This window comes from Stegastes partitus, unplaced genomic scaffold, assembly GCF_000690725.1.
Source record: "Stegastes partitus isolate 25-593 unplaced genomic scaffold, Stegastes_partitus-1.0.2 Scaffold2026, whole genome shotgun sequence".
NCBI lineage: Eukaryota > Metazoa > Chordata > Actinopteri > Pomacentridae > Stegastes > Stegastes partitus.
The window spans coordinates 81,156-99,918 of record NW_007579757.1 but is presented as its reverse complement, the minus strand read 5'-3'; the positions used below and the strand labels follow the sequence as shown (position 1 = coordinate 99,918).

The window sequence follows — 18,763 nt, the reverse complement described above, 5'->3', positions numbered from 1 at the left end:
CTTAAAAATTTAAGTTTTCTGAAAAACTAGTATTTTACATATTATTGTAGGTTCTTAAATTTAATATTTAATTTGGTCAGTTAAATTTGTATATATGTTATTGTCGAGTCTGAAGCATAATGTTTAAATTAGTCAAGTCAACTTATATCATTTATGATATTGTTGGGTCTTGATTTAAAGAATAAATAAAAAAAATTTAAATTAATCAGGTAAATTCATATTATATAAACTGGGGTGAGCTGCTCCCCTCAAGAAATAAGGCTAGTTTTTATAAAATAAAATAAAATAAAATAAAGTAAAGTAAAAATAAATATCTATAATATATTTTAATACACCACATTTATAAAAGTAGGTTCTTACCCGTAAACATATTTAAATAATTCAGGTAAACTTGTATTATTATATATAATACTGGAGGGTTTTAGTCACAACATTCAAATTTATTGAGGTTAATTTGTGATTTGGTTCAAAGTCTGTCATATATGAGTAAAAAGCGTTGAGCAGACTCTTCACATGAGACACTTTTTAAGAGTTTCTACGAGAACGAGAGACAAAGTTTAATATCTGGAATAATAAATAGAACAGAGAGAATATAGAAGAGAAGGTTTGTAGTTTGATCAAACCGCCTCCGTAACGGCTTCAGAAAGACCATCTTCAGCATCGAGGCTTATTTCATTCACGTCTTCGGGTCGACTGTGTGAATCTTGTTTACTTCCTGTCTGATGATTTCTAAAAGCGTGAGAACGTTCATGAAACGTTCGTCCTTATTGCTCTAACTGTGCTGATCGTCACATCTCAGGAACATCATCACAAACAGATGGACTTTCATCACACAGCAACGACTGATTCATGATGAGGCTCTGAGGACGGTCTCATGATTCACAAACACAAAGCAAACTTTATTTAAATCTATGTGCGTATCAGCCACAGCGGAACCGTTGAGGATCGCAGGACGATGAAGGACGGGGAACTTTATCCGTGCTGCACATACGTATCAGTGCCTTTATTGAAGGAGTCTCGTAGTTTCAATCAGCAGCACAATGCAGCCGCATCACTCCTCCCCCCAGAATCCAACAAATTACTATTTCAGTTTCACGAGTAGTTTCGCCGCTAAAAGTCGTGTTGTGACAAAACGCCTCTTTGCTTTTGTGATCGTCTCGTTCACATAAAAGACTGAAGCCAGATAAACGATTGTGCAGCGTCTCCCTCGCCGTCCTCCACACCCGCCACAATTAGTCATCGTCCCTTTCACGCTCTCAGCAGGTTTCTATAAACAAATGCCAAATGATTTAGCGTCTTCCAGATGGAAATATCGTTAATACTTCACAAGAAATCAAAATAGAAGATGACTTCAGCGCTGTTAGTCAGGCGGCTCCGTACTGACGGATGTAAACAGGAGTTTTAGGGGTTTGCTCAACGTTAACGTGTCTCAAAACGATTCATTCTCTGCAGCCGGTTCTTCTGTTTCCTCTGCTGCTGATCGCTCTCAGGCTATTCCCCTGCTGGCCTGATGGACCCCCGCAGTGATCTCACTGCAAGATGGCTGCAGCATGGCTTCCTTCAGCGAGTTAATGTTTGGGACGATTTCAGTATGAATCTGGCTGTAGATGGTCTACGGTGGAGCCACGTGGTCGATGACGGAGGACTGCAGCAGCGCTCTGCGTCTCGCTGCCTTGCTTCAGGGCTCTGTGATAGCAGACAGCTGACAGATGTCCGTTCCTCCCAGCTGAGATTACACCTTGTTGTTCAGCAGGACCGGACCAGTGGTTCCTGTCCCCGCCGGCTCATCAGATCACATCTCATATTTCACTTTCCCTTCGTCTTTAACAGTCCAAACCGCTGTTCTCTTCCCTGCATCGTCTCTCTGACTCCAGGACAGGTGGAAACGAGAGCCGCGCTCTTTATGTTTTTAACACTTATTCTCTGTTAATCTCTGTTTCTTACCCTCCTGACTCCTTATCTGCTTTATTGATCCTGAAGCCGCTTAAAGAGGACAAAACATTTTCCTTCTGAGGAGGCAGATTAGACGATGACCTCCGCCGGCGGCCTCCTCCGACAGCTTCTTTTTGGTCGTATTGATTTTTGCTTCAATTGAATTTATTTTTATGTGTTTGAGCCACTGAAAAAAAAAAAACAACATATTGTCTGATTTTCAAAATAACCGGACCATTAAATGGAAACAAGAACTTTAGAATAAAAAGTTGAATGTAAAGTACAGCATGTAAGAAAAGACTGAATCAAAGTGGAGATGATGGATATAGCGACAAAAATGTCCTGTTTTAATCTAAAAATCACAGAAATCACCTCCTAAATACTACAAAATGCTCCCAAATTCAACTTTACAAGTAAATCCAAACAATGCTCGATAAAAATGTAGGATATCGCTACGAAAACGTCCTTTTTTTAATCAGAAAATCACAGAAATTGTTTAAAAACAAGAAGAAAACTGACCAAAAAACACAGATTTTTAGAAATGTGGTACCAGGCAGAACTATTCTTCTCACTTTATGTCGTTAGCTGTGTTTGATAGTTTAATGAAAATGGAGAAAACTGCAAAAACGTCTCTGATTTTGTAAAGAAAGGTTTTAAAATCGCTGACAAATGAGTTACTGCAAACAAATGTAGACATTTGTTCTGCTCAGATGTGTACATTCTTGTATATATTTGTTATCTTATTATTTTTTCTTTCTATAGATAATTATTATTTTTTATTTTCCTATTTCTGTTATTTCTTTGCTCACTCCTGGGGTGACACCTGAACAGCTGAAACCAGATTCCTTCCTTCTGTGTGCTGATTAAAGCTGATTCTGAATCTGAACACCTTTAAATAAATTAAACAAAAAGTCCCGACTGAAAGCGACTCCTCTAGTCTTGTAAATGACCAAAGTTTTGTTCCTTTTCTTTTTCTTCTTCAGCTGGTTTGATTTATTCCACTGATATTCCACTTATGCATTACTGTGTTTATTCAGATAATAAATAAATCATGATTATATCAGACGACCTGAAGCATCATCGCCACACTTATTATTTGGCTTCATATTTAACTCTCCTCCTCCTCCTCCTCCTCCTCTTCCTCCTCCAGCCGGCGTCCAAGCAGCTCTACGAAGATGAAACCGCCTCCTCGGTGTTCGGCCTGAGGTCCGTGACCGACCCGTCTCCCTCCCCGTCCCCGTCCCCCTGCAGCTCGGACCGCCCCCCGCTGGGCTGGAGCAGCAACAACAGCAGCAGCAGCACCGCCACGTCCGCCACCACCGGGCCGCCCGTCGCCGAGAAGCCCCGCTGGCACCTGGGAAGACGCACGCCGGCCCAGTTCATACCGCTCGACGTCACAGGTGCGACAGAACAGCTCACCGGTAGCATCTGGGCTTGATTCTTATGAGGATTTTGGTGAAGGTGCAGCTTAAAGTTCCCCTTTTGCTGCTTTGTTCTGACAGTAAAGGTGAGAATACCAATTCAGAGTCACTGCAGCGATATTAAACGACGCTTTCACGCTGGACAAAACCGGGCCAGAGAGCGCAATGTTTCTAGAATCTTGCCTTAGAAGCGTTTGTACCGAGAGTTGCTCATGAATGTTTGATGGCCTGGACCGGCGCGATGCCGAGGCTTCAAAGTGTTTAAACGGCTGCGTGTAAACACAGACGACTGGCATCCGGCCTCTGAAACGCTGCTGACTCTCCAGTCAAACTGTGATGTGGTCGCACAGACAAGCTGACTGATCAACATGGAGCAGAACCTAAACCGAGTCCAGCGTCACAAACAGTAAATATCTGTGTTCAGGCAAAACAACCACTTTGAAGGCTGTGAGGTCAATTAATCACAGGAGCAATCAGTGCCGATCATGTTCGCAGAATAACCGATGATTGTCTGAAAGGTCGTCTGTGTTGAGGTTAATTACGACGAGCTGTCAGCGTGTCGGCTGCAGCCGCAGACTTCATGGCTTCAATATGAAACTTCACTGAAAACTAATCCAAAATTAAATCGATTAGCCCTCAAGATGAGCCCTTATTGGAAATGAACCGGCGTGCGGCGGCTGTTCAGATCTCCAGAATGCACCCGATTTCATCTCCAAATAACTTCTGTGGGAAAAGAGAAAACACTGGCGACGTTTAGCTGGAAATGTGCCGCTGAAAACATTTTCCTTCGGTGACATCTGCGTCGTTCTCGGGGGAGCAGTCGTCTCCGTGACAGCTGTAAAAGTGAGAGTCATGGGAAATTAGACTGAAGGGAAGTAAATCTGAAAGTTTGTCTCTTTGGAGGACACGTCGGTATTATTTGACTTGTTTCTCGCTGCTCGGAGTTGTTTAAGCGGGAGAGAAACACACTGGCTCCCTTTAAATCTGCACTCTGTCTGTCTGTCTGCTTCAAACTGTCCATTCATATGTACGATTAGATGCTAAAACAAATCAAATATTCCCTTGAATAAGCAGAAATCACCTCCGAAACACTAAAAAAGGCTCACGATTTCAACTTTGCAAGTAAATCCAAACAGGTTTCTGAAATAAATGTGAATTCTTTAGATTTTTTAAACGAAAAATCTGTGTTTGTCATAACGTCAAACATAAACCAGACAATTCTGAGCCTTGTTAGCATCATGAGAGTGTTAGCTGCTTCGCTACGCAGACATCTGTCCAAAAAAATCTGATTTTTTGCCGTTTTTGTCAACCTGCTGCATGTTAGGCTGCTTTTACATAAGAAGAGGCACAAAGCGGTGTATGTTTTGTGATGCAGTTAGCAAATTAGGAAAAACTTTTTAAATGATTCATGTAAACATCACTTTTGTTTTTCATAAAGCTGCCGGGAGTTCTCGCTCGTTGCCCTGATAGATGACGTCTGTGTGACTCATCGTTTCACTGATACTCGACGACCAAAGTTAGCCCGACCCACAGAGCAGCATTTAGAAGATCTTCTGACTAAAACCGTCTCCGTCCACTCGTAGGTTTACTGTAAACTGCACACAACAAACCGAGTCGGTCTCAAGAGACGCAGGAGTTGTGTATTTTTATAATCCCAGTGTGCATCACAGAATCTCCCTTCACATGAGTCACCATCTGACTCTGTCGTCCACAGCTCCAGTGTGGGCCCATAAACGATCCTACAATCTTCTGCTGGTCTCATTACCACGTCCAGTTCCTTCCAGGAGGGTCGGGTGACGAACGTGGAGCTCACAGAAATAACGAGTTGATCGTCAGAAACTTTTCTGGGACGTTTCACTTGTGTCTGTGCCTCCCTGTGTTCTCATGAAAGCTTCTTATACAGGTTCCTTGTTACGATTCTGCTGATTGTGTGTTATCAGAGCGTTTTACTGTGTTTTCTCACGAGGATATGAAGTGAACACCTGCTTCTAAATGGTTATATGCTAGATTATGTGTCCCTACATCACCTGAAGTATAGCGTAATGATTCTTTAAAGTTAAAACGAATGGTCGTCCTGTCATCAGGGAACACAGATTAGCTATAAAACTAAACTGTTCATCAGGCTCACACCACGTTAGCTGATTATTGACTACTATGATTAGGTTTAGGTGGTTACAACTACCATGTTTGATGTTCAGACTGTAGATAAAAGATGAATCCAGATGCTTTAAAACCTGCATTCTTTCAAACAGCCAGCAGGGGGCGACTCCTCTGGTTTGCAAAACTTAAAAACTGATCCAACTTCTCACTTGATTTATTCGCTAAGTACACTTTTTCCAATTGAGTTCATGGTCTTACTTACTAGTTTCAAGCCTCCTTTAAGACAGCACGGTGTTCATTTTGTAAATTATGACGCCATTTAGGATAAAACAGAAGACAGAACAGAGTATGTTTCAGCCTCTAGCGTATCACCATGAGTAACATCCTCAGGCAATGACGTCACCGTGGCTTCACCCATCTGTCATGCTTAAATGTTAGTATAATGATCATTTTAGGTCCACCTGAAACTTTAATCTCACTAGAAAACTCATGACATGGCAGCTGAACCCTGCAGAGGCTGGACTTCTAGCTACCAGTGGATGCACTGTGGATGATTATAAACCTTCTTCAGCTTGAGAACCACCAGCTAGCATCCTGACTTACACTCATTTGTCTTTTCTTTCGCGTATGTGTAGAAAAACATAAACACCGACACGTGCCGTAAGAGATTACAAGTCAAGATGCTGTAGTTAAAGTGCAGATGGATGACTGGAGCTGACCAGGTGAGACTGGATGAGAGGCTCCTGATTCGTTTCTTCTTCTCATGATGCACTTTGGAATATTTAACAGAGACTTAAGAGGAGATGAAGGTTCCCTCGGTTTGTGTGTTCGTGCCTGAAGTCGTAGCTCACAGGTTACACAGGACGGTGTCGACATGCTGTGGCTTCACACACACACACACACACACACACACACACACACAGATCCCCGTTTGACACGAGCTTTCGGGGTGAAAACGCCTCAGAAACAGGATTTGACGTCGAGAACATTTCCAGAACATTTTCTTCTTATGATCACATTCGCTATCGCCCTCGCCCATCTCTGGCAGTCATCTCTGCTTGTGTGCATCGTGTGTGTGTGTGTGTGTGTGTGTGTGTGTGTGTGTGCGCTGTCAGAGCTGTTAGTATGCTGCGGTCACCCTCAGCTACATCGTTCTGACACTCCTGCTTCCTCTCGGCTCGACCCGGCCTCCTCCTTGTTTACTCCGTGTGTGCGGCCCTCCTGCTTTTTGGCATAGCAACTGCTTCGTCACCGGGCGCCTCTCCCCTCCTTCTCCATCTATAGTTGAATATCCCTCTGCCTCCTTCTCCTCCCCTCTCACTCCCTCGCCCTCCTCACCCGCCGTGTAGAGGAGGAGAAGGTCAGGTGTAGCGATGCCGCCTGTGACGTCGCACTTCTCACTTTCTTCAGAGATGGAAACAGAGAGAGGAGAGGATTGTTCTGTGCTCCTTGTTGTCAGTAAAGAGGTTAAAACACATTTACACAGGTCGATTTTATCCATCATTACCCAATCAGGAGTAAACATCCTGCCTGTTTGGGACTATTTTTAGCGGTGGATGAATATACAGCTGGTGTTCGGAGGGTGTGTTTGAGCCACATGAACCGCTGAGGCCTCGTTAATAGCAATAAATGTGATGTTTTTAGATGAAGATGGAGCTCGGTAGCAGAAAGGAAAAAGATAAAACAGGTTCTGGACTTGTTTTTTGAATCATTATTAGTTTTGCTGGAAATAAAAAAAAAAAAACATAAAATATCTCCAGACTTATTCAACTTGTTACCGTGACACCCGCTCTCTCATCTCTCATCCCTCTCTTTCTTTCTTTCTTTCTTTCTCTGTAAACCAGCGAACAGGTAGCTTGCAGCCAGCTTCCTGTTGCCATGGTAACTCGCCACTCTTCCTCCTCCTCCTCCTCCTCCTTCTCCTGCAACCGAAAAAATAAATAAATAAAAAGAAAAATTTACGGCAGCAAAAGAATCGGAGAGGAAGCGAGTGAAAGAGGAAGGAGGGAGCGACGGAGGTGAAGCGATGACGGAGGGAGACACGGTGAAGGAGGCGGTGAATGGAGGAGAGCGAGGGAGCGTTTTGTCACAGCTCCTCCTCCTCCTCCTCCTCCCGCTTTCCCTCCTCGGTCTCTCCCATCCTGCACATCTCGCTCCAGCAATTTTCATGAATGACTTGAAGTGCTTTAGCCGGCGAAGGATGTGAATGCAGAGCAGGCTGACAGACAGACAGACAGACAGACAGACAGACAGACAGACAGACAGCATTCAGTTTGTCTTGATTAGTTCCATCGGTTTTATTTTGAGCGTCACAGGTGTGTCGTATTCAGGAGCTCTTACTGGAATCCTGAGTCGCACCAAGTGAGGAAATTGTGTCTCCTAACAGGTTTCTTGGCTGTAAACTGAAACACAAGCACAAAGTGACATTGCGAAGGACGAAGCCTGTGCACCGGCAGCTCGTTTCTTACTCTAAACAGACTAAATGACGGCGAGGCAGGCGGCGTGCAAACGTTTTGCTCGGCTTCTTAACGCGTTCAGACTTTCATCTGGTCAGGGTGTCGCCTGGACCTCGAAGCTGTCGTCAGAATGTCCCTTTAAATAAATTAGCATCTCTGAACCGTTGAGGATTTTTTTATTTAATTCTGCAAAAACAGTAAAATAATGCTGTTTACTAGTGCTGTACAGTATGTCATGTAGCATCTACAACAGTCACACTGCAGGAAGATTGATGTGACTTTTTTTTTTTTTTGCTGCTTGATGCCAAAAGAAGATTTACATAGTTCTCATTTTCCACGACTGATAGAAGATCGTAGATAGAAGATCATTTACACTGATTCGATGTGTGCAGCGAAATGAGTCAGGAACAAACAGGAGAGAAACACAGAACTAAATATATAATATTTATAGCATTTAAAATGTTCTGCCCATTGAGAACATTGAACAAAATCACTATTTCACTCTTTCAAACTAATATTTGTTTTGCTGGAGCTGTTGGAGAGGATTTACTTTTATTTTTCTTATACTGAGATGCTCTGGTTAGTACATTAGTATGAGTATAGTGTTTTGTTTATTTAAATGTGCAAGTGCAAAAAAAAATTATGTCTCTAAAATCAATAAATAATCCTAAAATTTGTTTGAAATGATGATCGCTTTCGCCATAATCGTGCAGCCCCAATCAGCTGTATGGGAATATTTAACCAAGAACAGGTTCTCTGAGTCTTGCAGCTTTTGCACACCACATGAGCAACACATCTAATTTGTTCGACCTTTTCGCTGAGCACCACAAAGCTCTGTGTGACAAGTGCAAAGCCACATCTTTATGCTATCCAAAGCACACAAGAAAAAAAAACAGTTTCGCTTCAATGTTGTTCCTTTTCCACGTAGATGAACTCACCACAGATTCATCATTCGAGGATGGTTCCTTCTGTCAGTATAGTTTTTATCTGGGGGGGAAATTCCTGCATCTGTTCATATCCCAGTACGTATATATATATATAAACAAAATATCGCTATGTCAGTTTTTTGTGCCGCCTTCACACGAAAAAAGAAAAAAGAACCTCAGAGCCTTAAATAGCCATTTTTTGAATGCAGCTCTGAATGTGTTGCGCAGCGAGTCGGAGGCTTGTGTGTGGATGTGGAGTTGAGCAGAGACAGATAAGCATTCGCGCTGCAGCCGCTCTGATCCTCTCGGCTTACCTGCAGCTCCGTCTACCAGGAACCTGACAGGAGGTGGAACTTTTCAGAACTGCAGCAAATCCCCTTGGCTCCGCATTGTCCCCTTTGTGGCGAACGGATCCGTTTGCCGGGCCGCAACCCGGATGGCTAATTGGATCAAACAAAGAGCACAAGTTGGCTCCAGAGTGAGCGTTGCAGCTAAAGTTCTGTCCTTCGTAGCTGTTAAATGCAAAATGTAGCTTCAACAAAACAGACAAAATGGTGAGAAAATAAATTGTCGGGACAATCAGCTTCAGCAGCTGGAAGAGAAAAGTTGGTTTATTCAGGGACACGCTTCCTAAAAACTTTAATTCAACATTTTCTTAGTCGTCAATCTTCGGTTTCCCACCATTGTCCCTCTGGAGACAGACCTGTGAGGACACTCCTAACTCATGCCTCACTTTCTCGTGTCCTTGCTGGTTCTGTCAGAAATGTGAGCACCTTCCCTTACGTATGAGGCGCCAGAAAGTTTATAGACTGTGTCCTTAAAAAAAAAAAAGTCTAAATCCTACCAAACATAAATTTGGCAGCTGTCTGAGTCGCCTCCTCGTTCGGTGAGAAGCGCTTTGATGCTGCTGTCCTGTTTTTAAAGCTCCCTGAAAGTCCAGTTATTTCAAAACGCGGAGCAGCTACGTGTACCGTCGCTGTTTTACTGTCGTTTGGGGTGTTAAAGCTGGACCATGTGCTCCAGAACTGGGTCTCTAACAGCATCTGTCTGAAAGCGAGCAGGAGTCCGGTGACACCGTGGCCGTGCTGGAGGCACATTATGACGAACGACTCGTCGCCTTTTCAGTCTGGTGAAGTCGGACGGTTGAAGTAACGTTATTTATGGCTCGGTGAGGCTGATTTGGAGCTCTGAAAGACGGGCAGGCACTCGTGTGTGTGCTACGTGTTTGCAGCCCAAAGACTGGAGGATGCAGAATTACATCAGAATTAAAGAGGCAGACAGAGCAGCGGGAAGTAGGTGAATGCGTGACAGCCGGATAGGAAGTCGTATTTAGCTCCGCTCAGTGGCTGAGTCATAGCTTCGTCTCTGCTGGACTTTTATTTATCCGTGCACAGGAGGGAATAGCCGTTGGATGGCACTCGGGGAATGAGCTAAGTAGACAGATTGTTGGAAAAATAGACACAAGACAAATGAGTGAAGTGAGCAGACTGTTGGCGAGAAGACAAACAGCCGCCTCAGTCCACGAGTGAAGCAGAGAAACATCCCCAAAGAGAGACAGAAACAATCCAGATGAAACCAAATGATCCTGATCACTCAGCCAGGGTTGATAGGTCGTCGATGCTTCACTGATTTAATGATCACGTAGCCACGGCGTGAGATTTCCAAAATTCGTTTTCTGTAAAAGCCCATCACCAGCTGAAGTGTCGCCATCCTCCCGTTTCCATCATTAGTTTGGTGATTTGCAGAGAAGAAGACCTCCAGACGGCTTCGTTTGTCTTAATGATGTGTTGAACCGCAGAAGCTCAACGTTTCTTGCTTCTCCCTGAGTTTTGTTCTGGAAACGCAGCGAGAACTGTTTAATTAATCTGAACTTTTTGACGTTCTTTAGATATTTTGTCCGTTAACACTCTTTGGTTGCTCAGCTGCTTGTTCATTTCTCAAATGTGCAAAAGAGACGCAGAAACGAAATGGAAGGAGGTCGAATCATCCGCAAACCTGCAAAGAGGCAACAAGTTAGCAGCTGCAGGCAGATGTTGAACGTCTGCGTTTTTGGAGACTTCATGTTTCTACACTTTCCATCCATCGTCACATCGATTTAAAGTCTGCAAAACTCACAGTTATCGAATTTGCTTCACTCACGAGGAAGCAAAGCAGCAGATTTGTATTCCGCTAAACGCCGCATTGTTCCTTTAACTCGGTTTGTTTTGGCGCTGCTCGTGCAACGCCGATCCACTTCTTCATCGATTCGGCTTCATTTTATTCATTTTGCTGTTTTGACTCATTGATTTTTTTATTTTTCCGCCTCCCACTCCCACAAGACGGAGCAGCGCCGTTCTGTTGTAGGACATAAATTTTAGCAGCAGACTGCATCCAATGTGACTGTTGCCATAAAACAAGGCTGATGGCTTAATAGGAGGCTGACTGAGTTATGCAGATGGGAGAGAAACGGCGCTGCATGTCATTGAGATAATCAAGTAGGAACCTGCTGCCTCCGGTGACTCACTGGATCCACGTCTGCACAGACGAGAGGACGGAGAGCAGCAGGTTTCTGGGTAGCATCTGCCGTAAGTCGCCTTGGATCAGGATGTGAAACGTAAACATGAAGGATTATATGAAAATATGAAGCTGAGGCTGTTCAATCTTGACTTTGTTTGGCTCAGGAGAACTCCAAGTGTTCGCAAAATCTCAACAAACTTGAGGCGACTTTGAGCAACGTTGCCTCAAGAAACGGTGAAGCGTAATGTCTTCAGCATCGTATTATTCAAATTATAAATGTGTCTCACCCGTTGAATTTTAGAGTAAACACTAATTATCTTTATTTCCTGGTGGCCAGTGTTCCTGATTTCAACCACAGAGATGAAGCAACGTGCTGCTTTTTACAATCTGCAGGAGATGTTGAATTGTAATGACAGCAGCTTGAATGGAGTTTGTCACGACTTAGCTGCTTACAAATTGTAGAAATGCGCGTTTGGCTGAAATTATCACCAGAACTTTTATACTAAAGGAAGTTATTTTTCCACGCCAGGCCTGTGTTTGCTTTGCTGACCGTGCCTCTGGGTATTTTTAGAGAATTTGTCATACCTGCTTTAAAAAAAAGAATTTAAATGTTGTGGACAAGTTTTGTTTTAGATTATCCAACAAATAGGGCTTTTGCAAGTTTGTTTATCTGTTAAGGTAAAAGGAAGAAAACAGAAGCCCTTATCCCAGATGTGACTTCTGTGCATGTTATTTAAATGCAAATGCACCGCCATGTTAGACTGTCTGTCAGGACAAATGCATTTATATAAATATGCTGAGTTCAACAAAAGCAGTAAATCATGTTTGTCCTAACCGACTTAAAAGATTCCGAATCAGACGACGTTTGCAGAATCAAAACGTTCTCAGTCAGGATCTACTGCTTTATCTCCACCACCTAATTGGATTCACGGTGAACGAGCTTCCTGCTGCTGACCTCCCTGCTCCCTGTCTCTCCTCCAGGTGAAGGGGGAGGAGTGAAATTCCACGGCGTCGACCTCCTCCAGCACTCCCCGTCCCCTTCCCCCTTTCCTGGGGACCCCTTCCCCCACCAGCCCCACTCCCTGGAGCCCGTCACCGACACCCCCCACCAGGCCCTGCCGCTGAGGAAGACGCACTCTGACCTCGACACAACCTTACCTACAGGTGTGTTCACGGCCTTCAGACAAAGACACAAAAGATGGGAATGAAAGGATGGGGTTGTTTGAGAGTGAAGTTCCTCCACTCATTAACTCCTCTGAAGTCAGCGGGAATCGTTCTTGAGCTTTTTTTTTGGCTTTAATTTTACTTCACAAGCTCATTTTATTGTTCCTATTTCTTTGAAAAGCTTGGAATAAGACAGGAACGATGCTTCAGATGGCGTAAAAACACAAGATCATTTCTTTTAGCGACGTTAGATTAGCTGCTTACAAACCTGTTTGACTTCAAATGAGGTCACTGTGTCAGGAAAGCATGTTAATCATTTCTCTTTCTGCTTTCCACCAGCCAAGTCTTTAGTCTAAAGAAGCTCAGAGATTAATGTCGGGTTAATCATTCCTTCTCTCCCAGTGAAGGACAGCGTTGGCAGCAGTCAGGATCTTTTCAAGCCTAATTGGTTTATTTTTAACAACAATCAGTTTGGAGGCTTCATGTAAACAGTTAATGAGGCCTTAATTGGTGGCAGATGAGAAAAAGCAGAGCTCGTGAACGCGTCACACATCTGACGTTTTAAACAGCGGCTTTGGGATAGGACGGAAAATTAGTTACGTTTGCTCCGCCGCCGTGATGCAGTTATTTTATAATCTGATGATGAAACTAGATTCATTGCAGACGAGATGTTCTGTCGTGTTGCGAAGCAGCACAGCGTCTAATGCACCTCAGACTTCCTGAACTTCTTTACACAAGATCCATTAACGAAGCTGTGGCTGTGCATTAGAGGACGTTAATGGAAAAAGGTTTTTATGCTTTGAGGAGTTTTGTGCTTCACAAGATGGAAACACATTTTCTGAATAAGCTCTGACAACATTTAATTTACATAATTTATCAGCTGTTTATTTCATTGTGTTCGACTCTCTGAGCAGCGTGATGCCTGTCCGATACCAGCTGACATGAAAGAATAATTACAGCTTTAATGCATTTTTAGTAACTCCTGAAGATTTCTCTCTCAATTTCTCTTTTTTTTAACTTCTCAACACCATGCAGCCTCATTTATTGACTTCAAACCAGTTAATATAAACAAACCTGATTCATATTTTTTATTTTTTGAACGTTTCCAAAGTTCACTTTTTGGATATGAACTAGAGACAGACAGGAGCTGTTCTCCTTTACTGCTCACTGTCAGTCCATTTTGGATCTAATTGTTTCCGTCGTGTTAATTCTCCTTCCTCTTCTCCTCCACAGATAACAGTTTGGGGCAGCGGGCCCCGGACCATCTCCACCCAGGAACTATGGACCACTCTGGGCTGCTGTGCTCAAACACGCCCTCCGCCTCCTGGAACGGACCCAAGGGCTCCACCTTTTCTCCCGGAGCGTGGAACGAGCCTTACAATTACAGCATGAACAAAGGCCCAGCGGTCCCGCCCAAGCAGCACACCATCATCGGTGGCTCGGGAGGCGGGACGCAGGACGGGGTGATGCTGGTGGGCTCGGGACAGTCGGTGAGCTCGCACTCCAGCTCCTTCACGTCGGTGACGGACCCCTCCGGGAGGACGGGGAACAACGTGCCAGGGATTTCGCTGGCGGCGGCGATGATGGGGAAGCGGAGCGAGACAGAAGGAGCTGCAGCCGACGGAGGGAGGGGAGGAGGCGGGGGAGTCGGGGAGGTGGGGAGAGGCCGGGAGAGGTCGGCACGTTCTTTAGCAGCTCAGAACGCCTTCAAGTTCCGGGAGCGTTCCCTTTCCACGCCCACAGATTCTGGCTCCTTCTGCTTTGCGGAGGGCGTCATCGGCCAGACGGACGGTCACATCACATCTGCAGGGAACGGAAACACGATGGCAGCAAACCACCACCAGGAGCACCACAACTTTCTGGGTCTGGGTGAGAACTACGCCCTCTTATACCCGAGAGGCAGCTCCGAGGACAGCACCAGCACCGCCGACACCATCTCCGTCACAGCCTCAGACTACAGCACGGAGGGGCGTTTGCGCCTGCGCTCCCGCTCCATCTCGCTCAAGAAATCCAAGCGCAAGCCGCCGCCTCCTGTGAGGAGCGTCTCCCTCATGAAAAACCTCGGAGAAGCCGAGGGGAGAATCCACCACGAGGGCAGTCTTTACCGAGATGGCCGGCCGAAGAGCCTGCACATCCCCAGGGACCACTTCCCAGACTTCCAGCCAGATTTCCTTCTGCCCAGCTCGTCATCTAAACCCAGCGTTGTTGAGCGGGAGCTGGGCCACGGAGGGAATGACGGACCTCCGAGTCTGGAGGTCCAGGCGCCAGACAGGGAGGCAGAGACAGAGATGACCTTCCCCACTCACTGGCAGCTGGGGGAGTGGAAGAGCAATGACCCCTACAGGTAGACACGGGGATGTCTGGGGCTTGTTGGCTCGACTGAGTTGTCTGTACAAGTTTGGCATAAAAGTAAATGCAGTGAGGTTTCATCTCTTCTTCTTCTCTTCCCCAGGTCTCTGTCTGGCTCCAGCACAGCAACAGGTACCACGGTGATTGAATGTATGAAGGTCAGAGGAAGCTCCGAGTCCCTTCTCGACTCTCCCTCCACCTCCAGAGCCACGTCGCCCTCGCAGCTCTCCATGGAGACCGACATCAAGGCGTCGTCACCCTTCAAACCTCCAGGACTCATGTCCCCGTCTAGTGGCTACTCCAGTCAGTCCGAGACTCCCACCCCAACCGTTCCTCTCAGTCAGGTGGCCGGCACAGTCGGGACGACCGGGTGTAAGATGCGTCCCAAGATCCCAGAGAGGAAATCATCGCTACCATCACCCAAGGACCCGGCGGCGAGGTCGAGGTTGTCCTTTGAAATGCCCGGGAATGCACATCTGGAGCTGTCTTCAATCAAGCCAAAGCAAAAGGCCAGCAGGCGGCACTCTGACACCTCAACGGCAGCGAAGCCGGGAAAAATCAGTCCCAGTTCGTCGCAGGCGTTGCCTATGGTTACCCAGAACGAGCTGAAGACTGTTCGGCTCCGCTCGGTTTCTCGTGGCGACCTGGAGGACTGTCCTGACGGAGCCTCTGACACCATCGAAGAAGAACAGCACGGCCGAGACCTTGGCGACAACCCCAGCCCACCTCCCACTCTACCAAAACCCAAACCGCCTGTTGCCGTCAAGCCTCCTCTGCCCAAACGGCCCATAAACCTCCTCCTCAAGTCCCCCTCTCCCTCCTCCACCTCCCCCCACGCCCTCGAGTCTCCCCCTGCCTCACCTGTGGACCGGCCGGTGCCTTTAGGCAACATCTACAAAGTCATGAAAAAGCCGAAACCCAAAAAACCTCCACCGCAAGCTCCAACGAACCCGGCCGTTCTCCCAGAACTAAACTCTGCCCCACAGACTGCATACGACCACCCGTTCCTCCCCCACTCCCAGTCCCTCTTCGACCTCCCTCCTCTCCCGGACCCCCAGCCTCTCCTGGAAGACCCGGTGCTGGAGCCTGAATTCGACGTCGACGCAGAGATCCGTCTTGGGCCTGAGGACGGAGGCTCCCTGCCTTCTCCCTGCAGCAGCCAGGAGGCTCCGGAGCTCCAGGACAAGAGCAAGACCCTCCCCTCAAGGATGACAATCTCCTGCCTGGCAGAGCTGTCAGACAAAAAGAAACCCAAGGTGAGGACGATACCTCTCAGAAAAGGCTTTCTTTTAGGCGTGTCCTTGTCGTTACATGTCATTGACACTGAACTGCAAGTTTCAAGGTGTTTCTTTGCTTTTGTCACATTTAAAATATGAAGTGTTGCACCTCTTACAGAAACAGAAATACCAGAAATGAACATGTACACCATCTCACCAAGTGCCCCCGGGCCTTTACAATATTTGGGGAAAGAACAGTGACTCTTCATGTGATAGATATTTCACTGCTTACATATTTAATTTGTTTCTGTGCTCGTCTCCTCTCTGCTCTGGGTAAACACAGCCTGCAGTTCAGCCCAGCTCAACCAATAAAGTCCCTGAATTTTTGTCACATGACTGTCGATCGCATCTGAATCAGTAACGGCTTGACAGTTGCACTGAGGAGCATAGAATTTTTTGTTTTTTGACGAAATCTGGTTCCTGCAAACTGCTTATTTATGGCAATTTTTTTTAACAAGACATGTAGAATAAAGTGATTTTAAGCTTGGATTCAGTTGAGTTTCCAACCTGCTGATGAGTTTTGGAGTTCAGAGGGTTAAAGAGCAACTCCAGTCGGAAAAATGAAGCAGATATACACAATAAAATAACATTTAAAAGTTTTATACCCAGCTCAACAAACACCACTTGGTTGTAACATCACAAATGGGAGAGCAGCCAAGCTACATTTAGTTTAACATTAAGAAATATGGATCCCAACAGTAGTTCTGACACTAATAAGGAAATCTATATTCACATGGACCACGGCTTTCTAATTCTGAGCCTGTGGGTGTCACAGAGACCAGGAGCTGATGAGGATTAGAAGAAATTACAGCCATTAGCAAGAATTAATTTGGACAGGTGTCCTGATAAGTGATGAACGTTTGATAACGTTAGCCAACATCTCGGCGCAGTGAAACATTTAATACTATTGGGACGGACGCAGAGCAGAAACTGGAATCAGTCGTATCTCACTCTGTCTAACATTAACAAAGACAGACGGGGGTGGTAGAGAGCTGAAAGGAAGTTTGCAAACATAAAAGAAAAGAATTACGGTACGCAGTTTCACTTTTTTGTTGAGCTGAATCTGATGACCTGCACCTGAAAACGTCCTCACGCGTCCTGGTTTAGACGTCACATCCAGATCTCCTTCATATCTCTGGGAACACAATCCTCCTGCATATAATGAGCTCAGAGCACGCTTTTTGTTGCAGCAGCGAAGTCTCCTCACCTGCACACAGCACACCTGAGAGCAGCTCTGTGGCTGTGCAGGCTGCACAAACACCGTCATTCATCAGGATGAGTAATTGTGAAATGCAAAGTAATTCACAGACGGACCAACTTTATGAATCACAGCTGCTCCGACTCGCTAACACCGACCGCTGCGCAATGAAGTGACTTGATTTTATGTTTTTATGTTGCAAAAAAACATACAAAAGTGTGCGTTAACTTTTCAAACGATCATCTACAAGAAATGTGAAGTGTACATTTAAGTGATGATAAAAACAGAAAACGAATCCTGATTTTTTGTGTCTTTATCTCAAGTATTTCTGCTCGTGTCCCTCAGTTACTGAACCTTTCTCATTCCTCTCCAGGTTCCACCTCCAGTCCCCAAGAAGCCAAACGTCCTGCTTCTTCCCACGTCGGTCCACTCCTCCACGAACGGCAGCACCGACCGCCAGACGCCGCAGACCGACAGCCCCGTGGGCCTGCGCTCTCCGGTAGGAGCGTTCCCACCGGAGGATATTCCCACCACTCCGAGCGCTCCGGACATGCCCGAGCAGGACGAGAACCACTTGGGGACAGACGAGGAGAGTTCAAAGGAGTCGTCGCTGCAGTCGTCTCTGCAGGACTCCTCTCTCACGGAGCTGGAGGGGAAGATGGCCGGCGCCGGGATCGGAGCAGGTACGTCTGAAGTAGGAGCATGTGATGTTCAGAAAGTTGAGAGTCTTTGTCTGCATTATTCATAATGTGAAAGACTTTCATTTTGATGGAAGCACCTTTCTTCTCAATGCGAGCGCGAGTGCTTTACCTAAAACCTGACTTAAAAGGCACCAGCATAGCTGAAGATCGATGCACCTGTTGGCCTGAGAGGTGACGTTGGAGGCTGAGGCTTTTGTACTGAGTGTAGTCACAACAGTTACTGTAAATTGTAATGAGAAGCCAGTTTTACTGCAAAAAAAAAGGCATCAAAAGGGCTTGATTCAAGTGGCCTGAACACGTTTTCTGCTGCACATCTGCATTCATGGTATGTTCTAAACCCTCACATCTATGCCTGGGTGTAGGTGTCATGAAGGAGAGGGTCTTTGAGCATCAAACACTGGATTTCTTTCATTCTGTTGAGTTTTTATGCACCATGTTGCACCTTTTCTGCATCAACTCATGGAGAAAGTTGTAGTATATGGGGCTTTTGTGCCTTCCAGGTACCCGTAGTTGGGAATGAAGTTACGCAGAAGTACGGTACGAAGCATAGACTGTATAAAAGATGGACGTAGCAACCGGCCCTGAAAAATGAAGCCAACCCGGAAGTGTCAAAAACTTACGTCTGCTAGCTGCTGGCTCCACAAAGCCCTGGCTCCCATAGAAATGAATTGGAAAAGAAGTGATCACAGATCACCAAATACTGCATTCCTGCAGCTCAGGATTTCTTTCTTATTAGTTTTCAT

At 45.7% G+C, this 18,763-nt stretch overlaps 1 protein-coding gene across 1 annotated transcript in view; it reads left to right on the top strand.

Moving 5' to 3' along the window:
- Positions 1–3,082: 3,082 nt before the first annotated feature.
- Positions 3,083–18,763, top strand: part of LOC103373608 (NHS-like protein 2) — a gene marked incomplete at its 5' end in the record, with an annotated part of 21,269 nt that continues 5,588 nt past the window's right edge. Inside the window, 5 exons of the mRNA XM_008303528.1 lie at positions 3,083–3,332; positions 12,313–12,495; positions 13,729–14,839; positions 14,948–16,100; positions 17,693–18,002. Coding sequence (XP_008301750.1) covers positions 3,083–3,332; positions 12,313–12,495; positions 13,729–14,839; positions 14,948–16,100; positions 17,693–18,002 — 3,007 coding nt within the window. The remainder of the gene's footprint in view (positions 3,333–12,312; positions 12,496–13,728; positions 14,840–14,947; positions 16,101–17,692; positions 18,003–18,763) is intronic.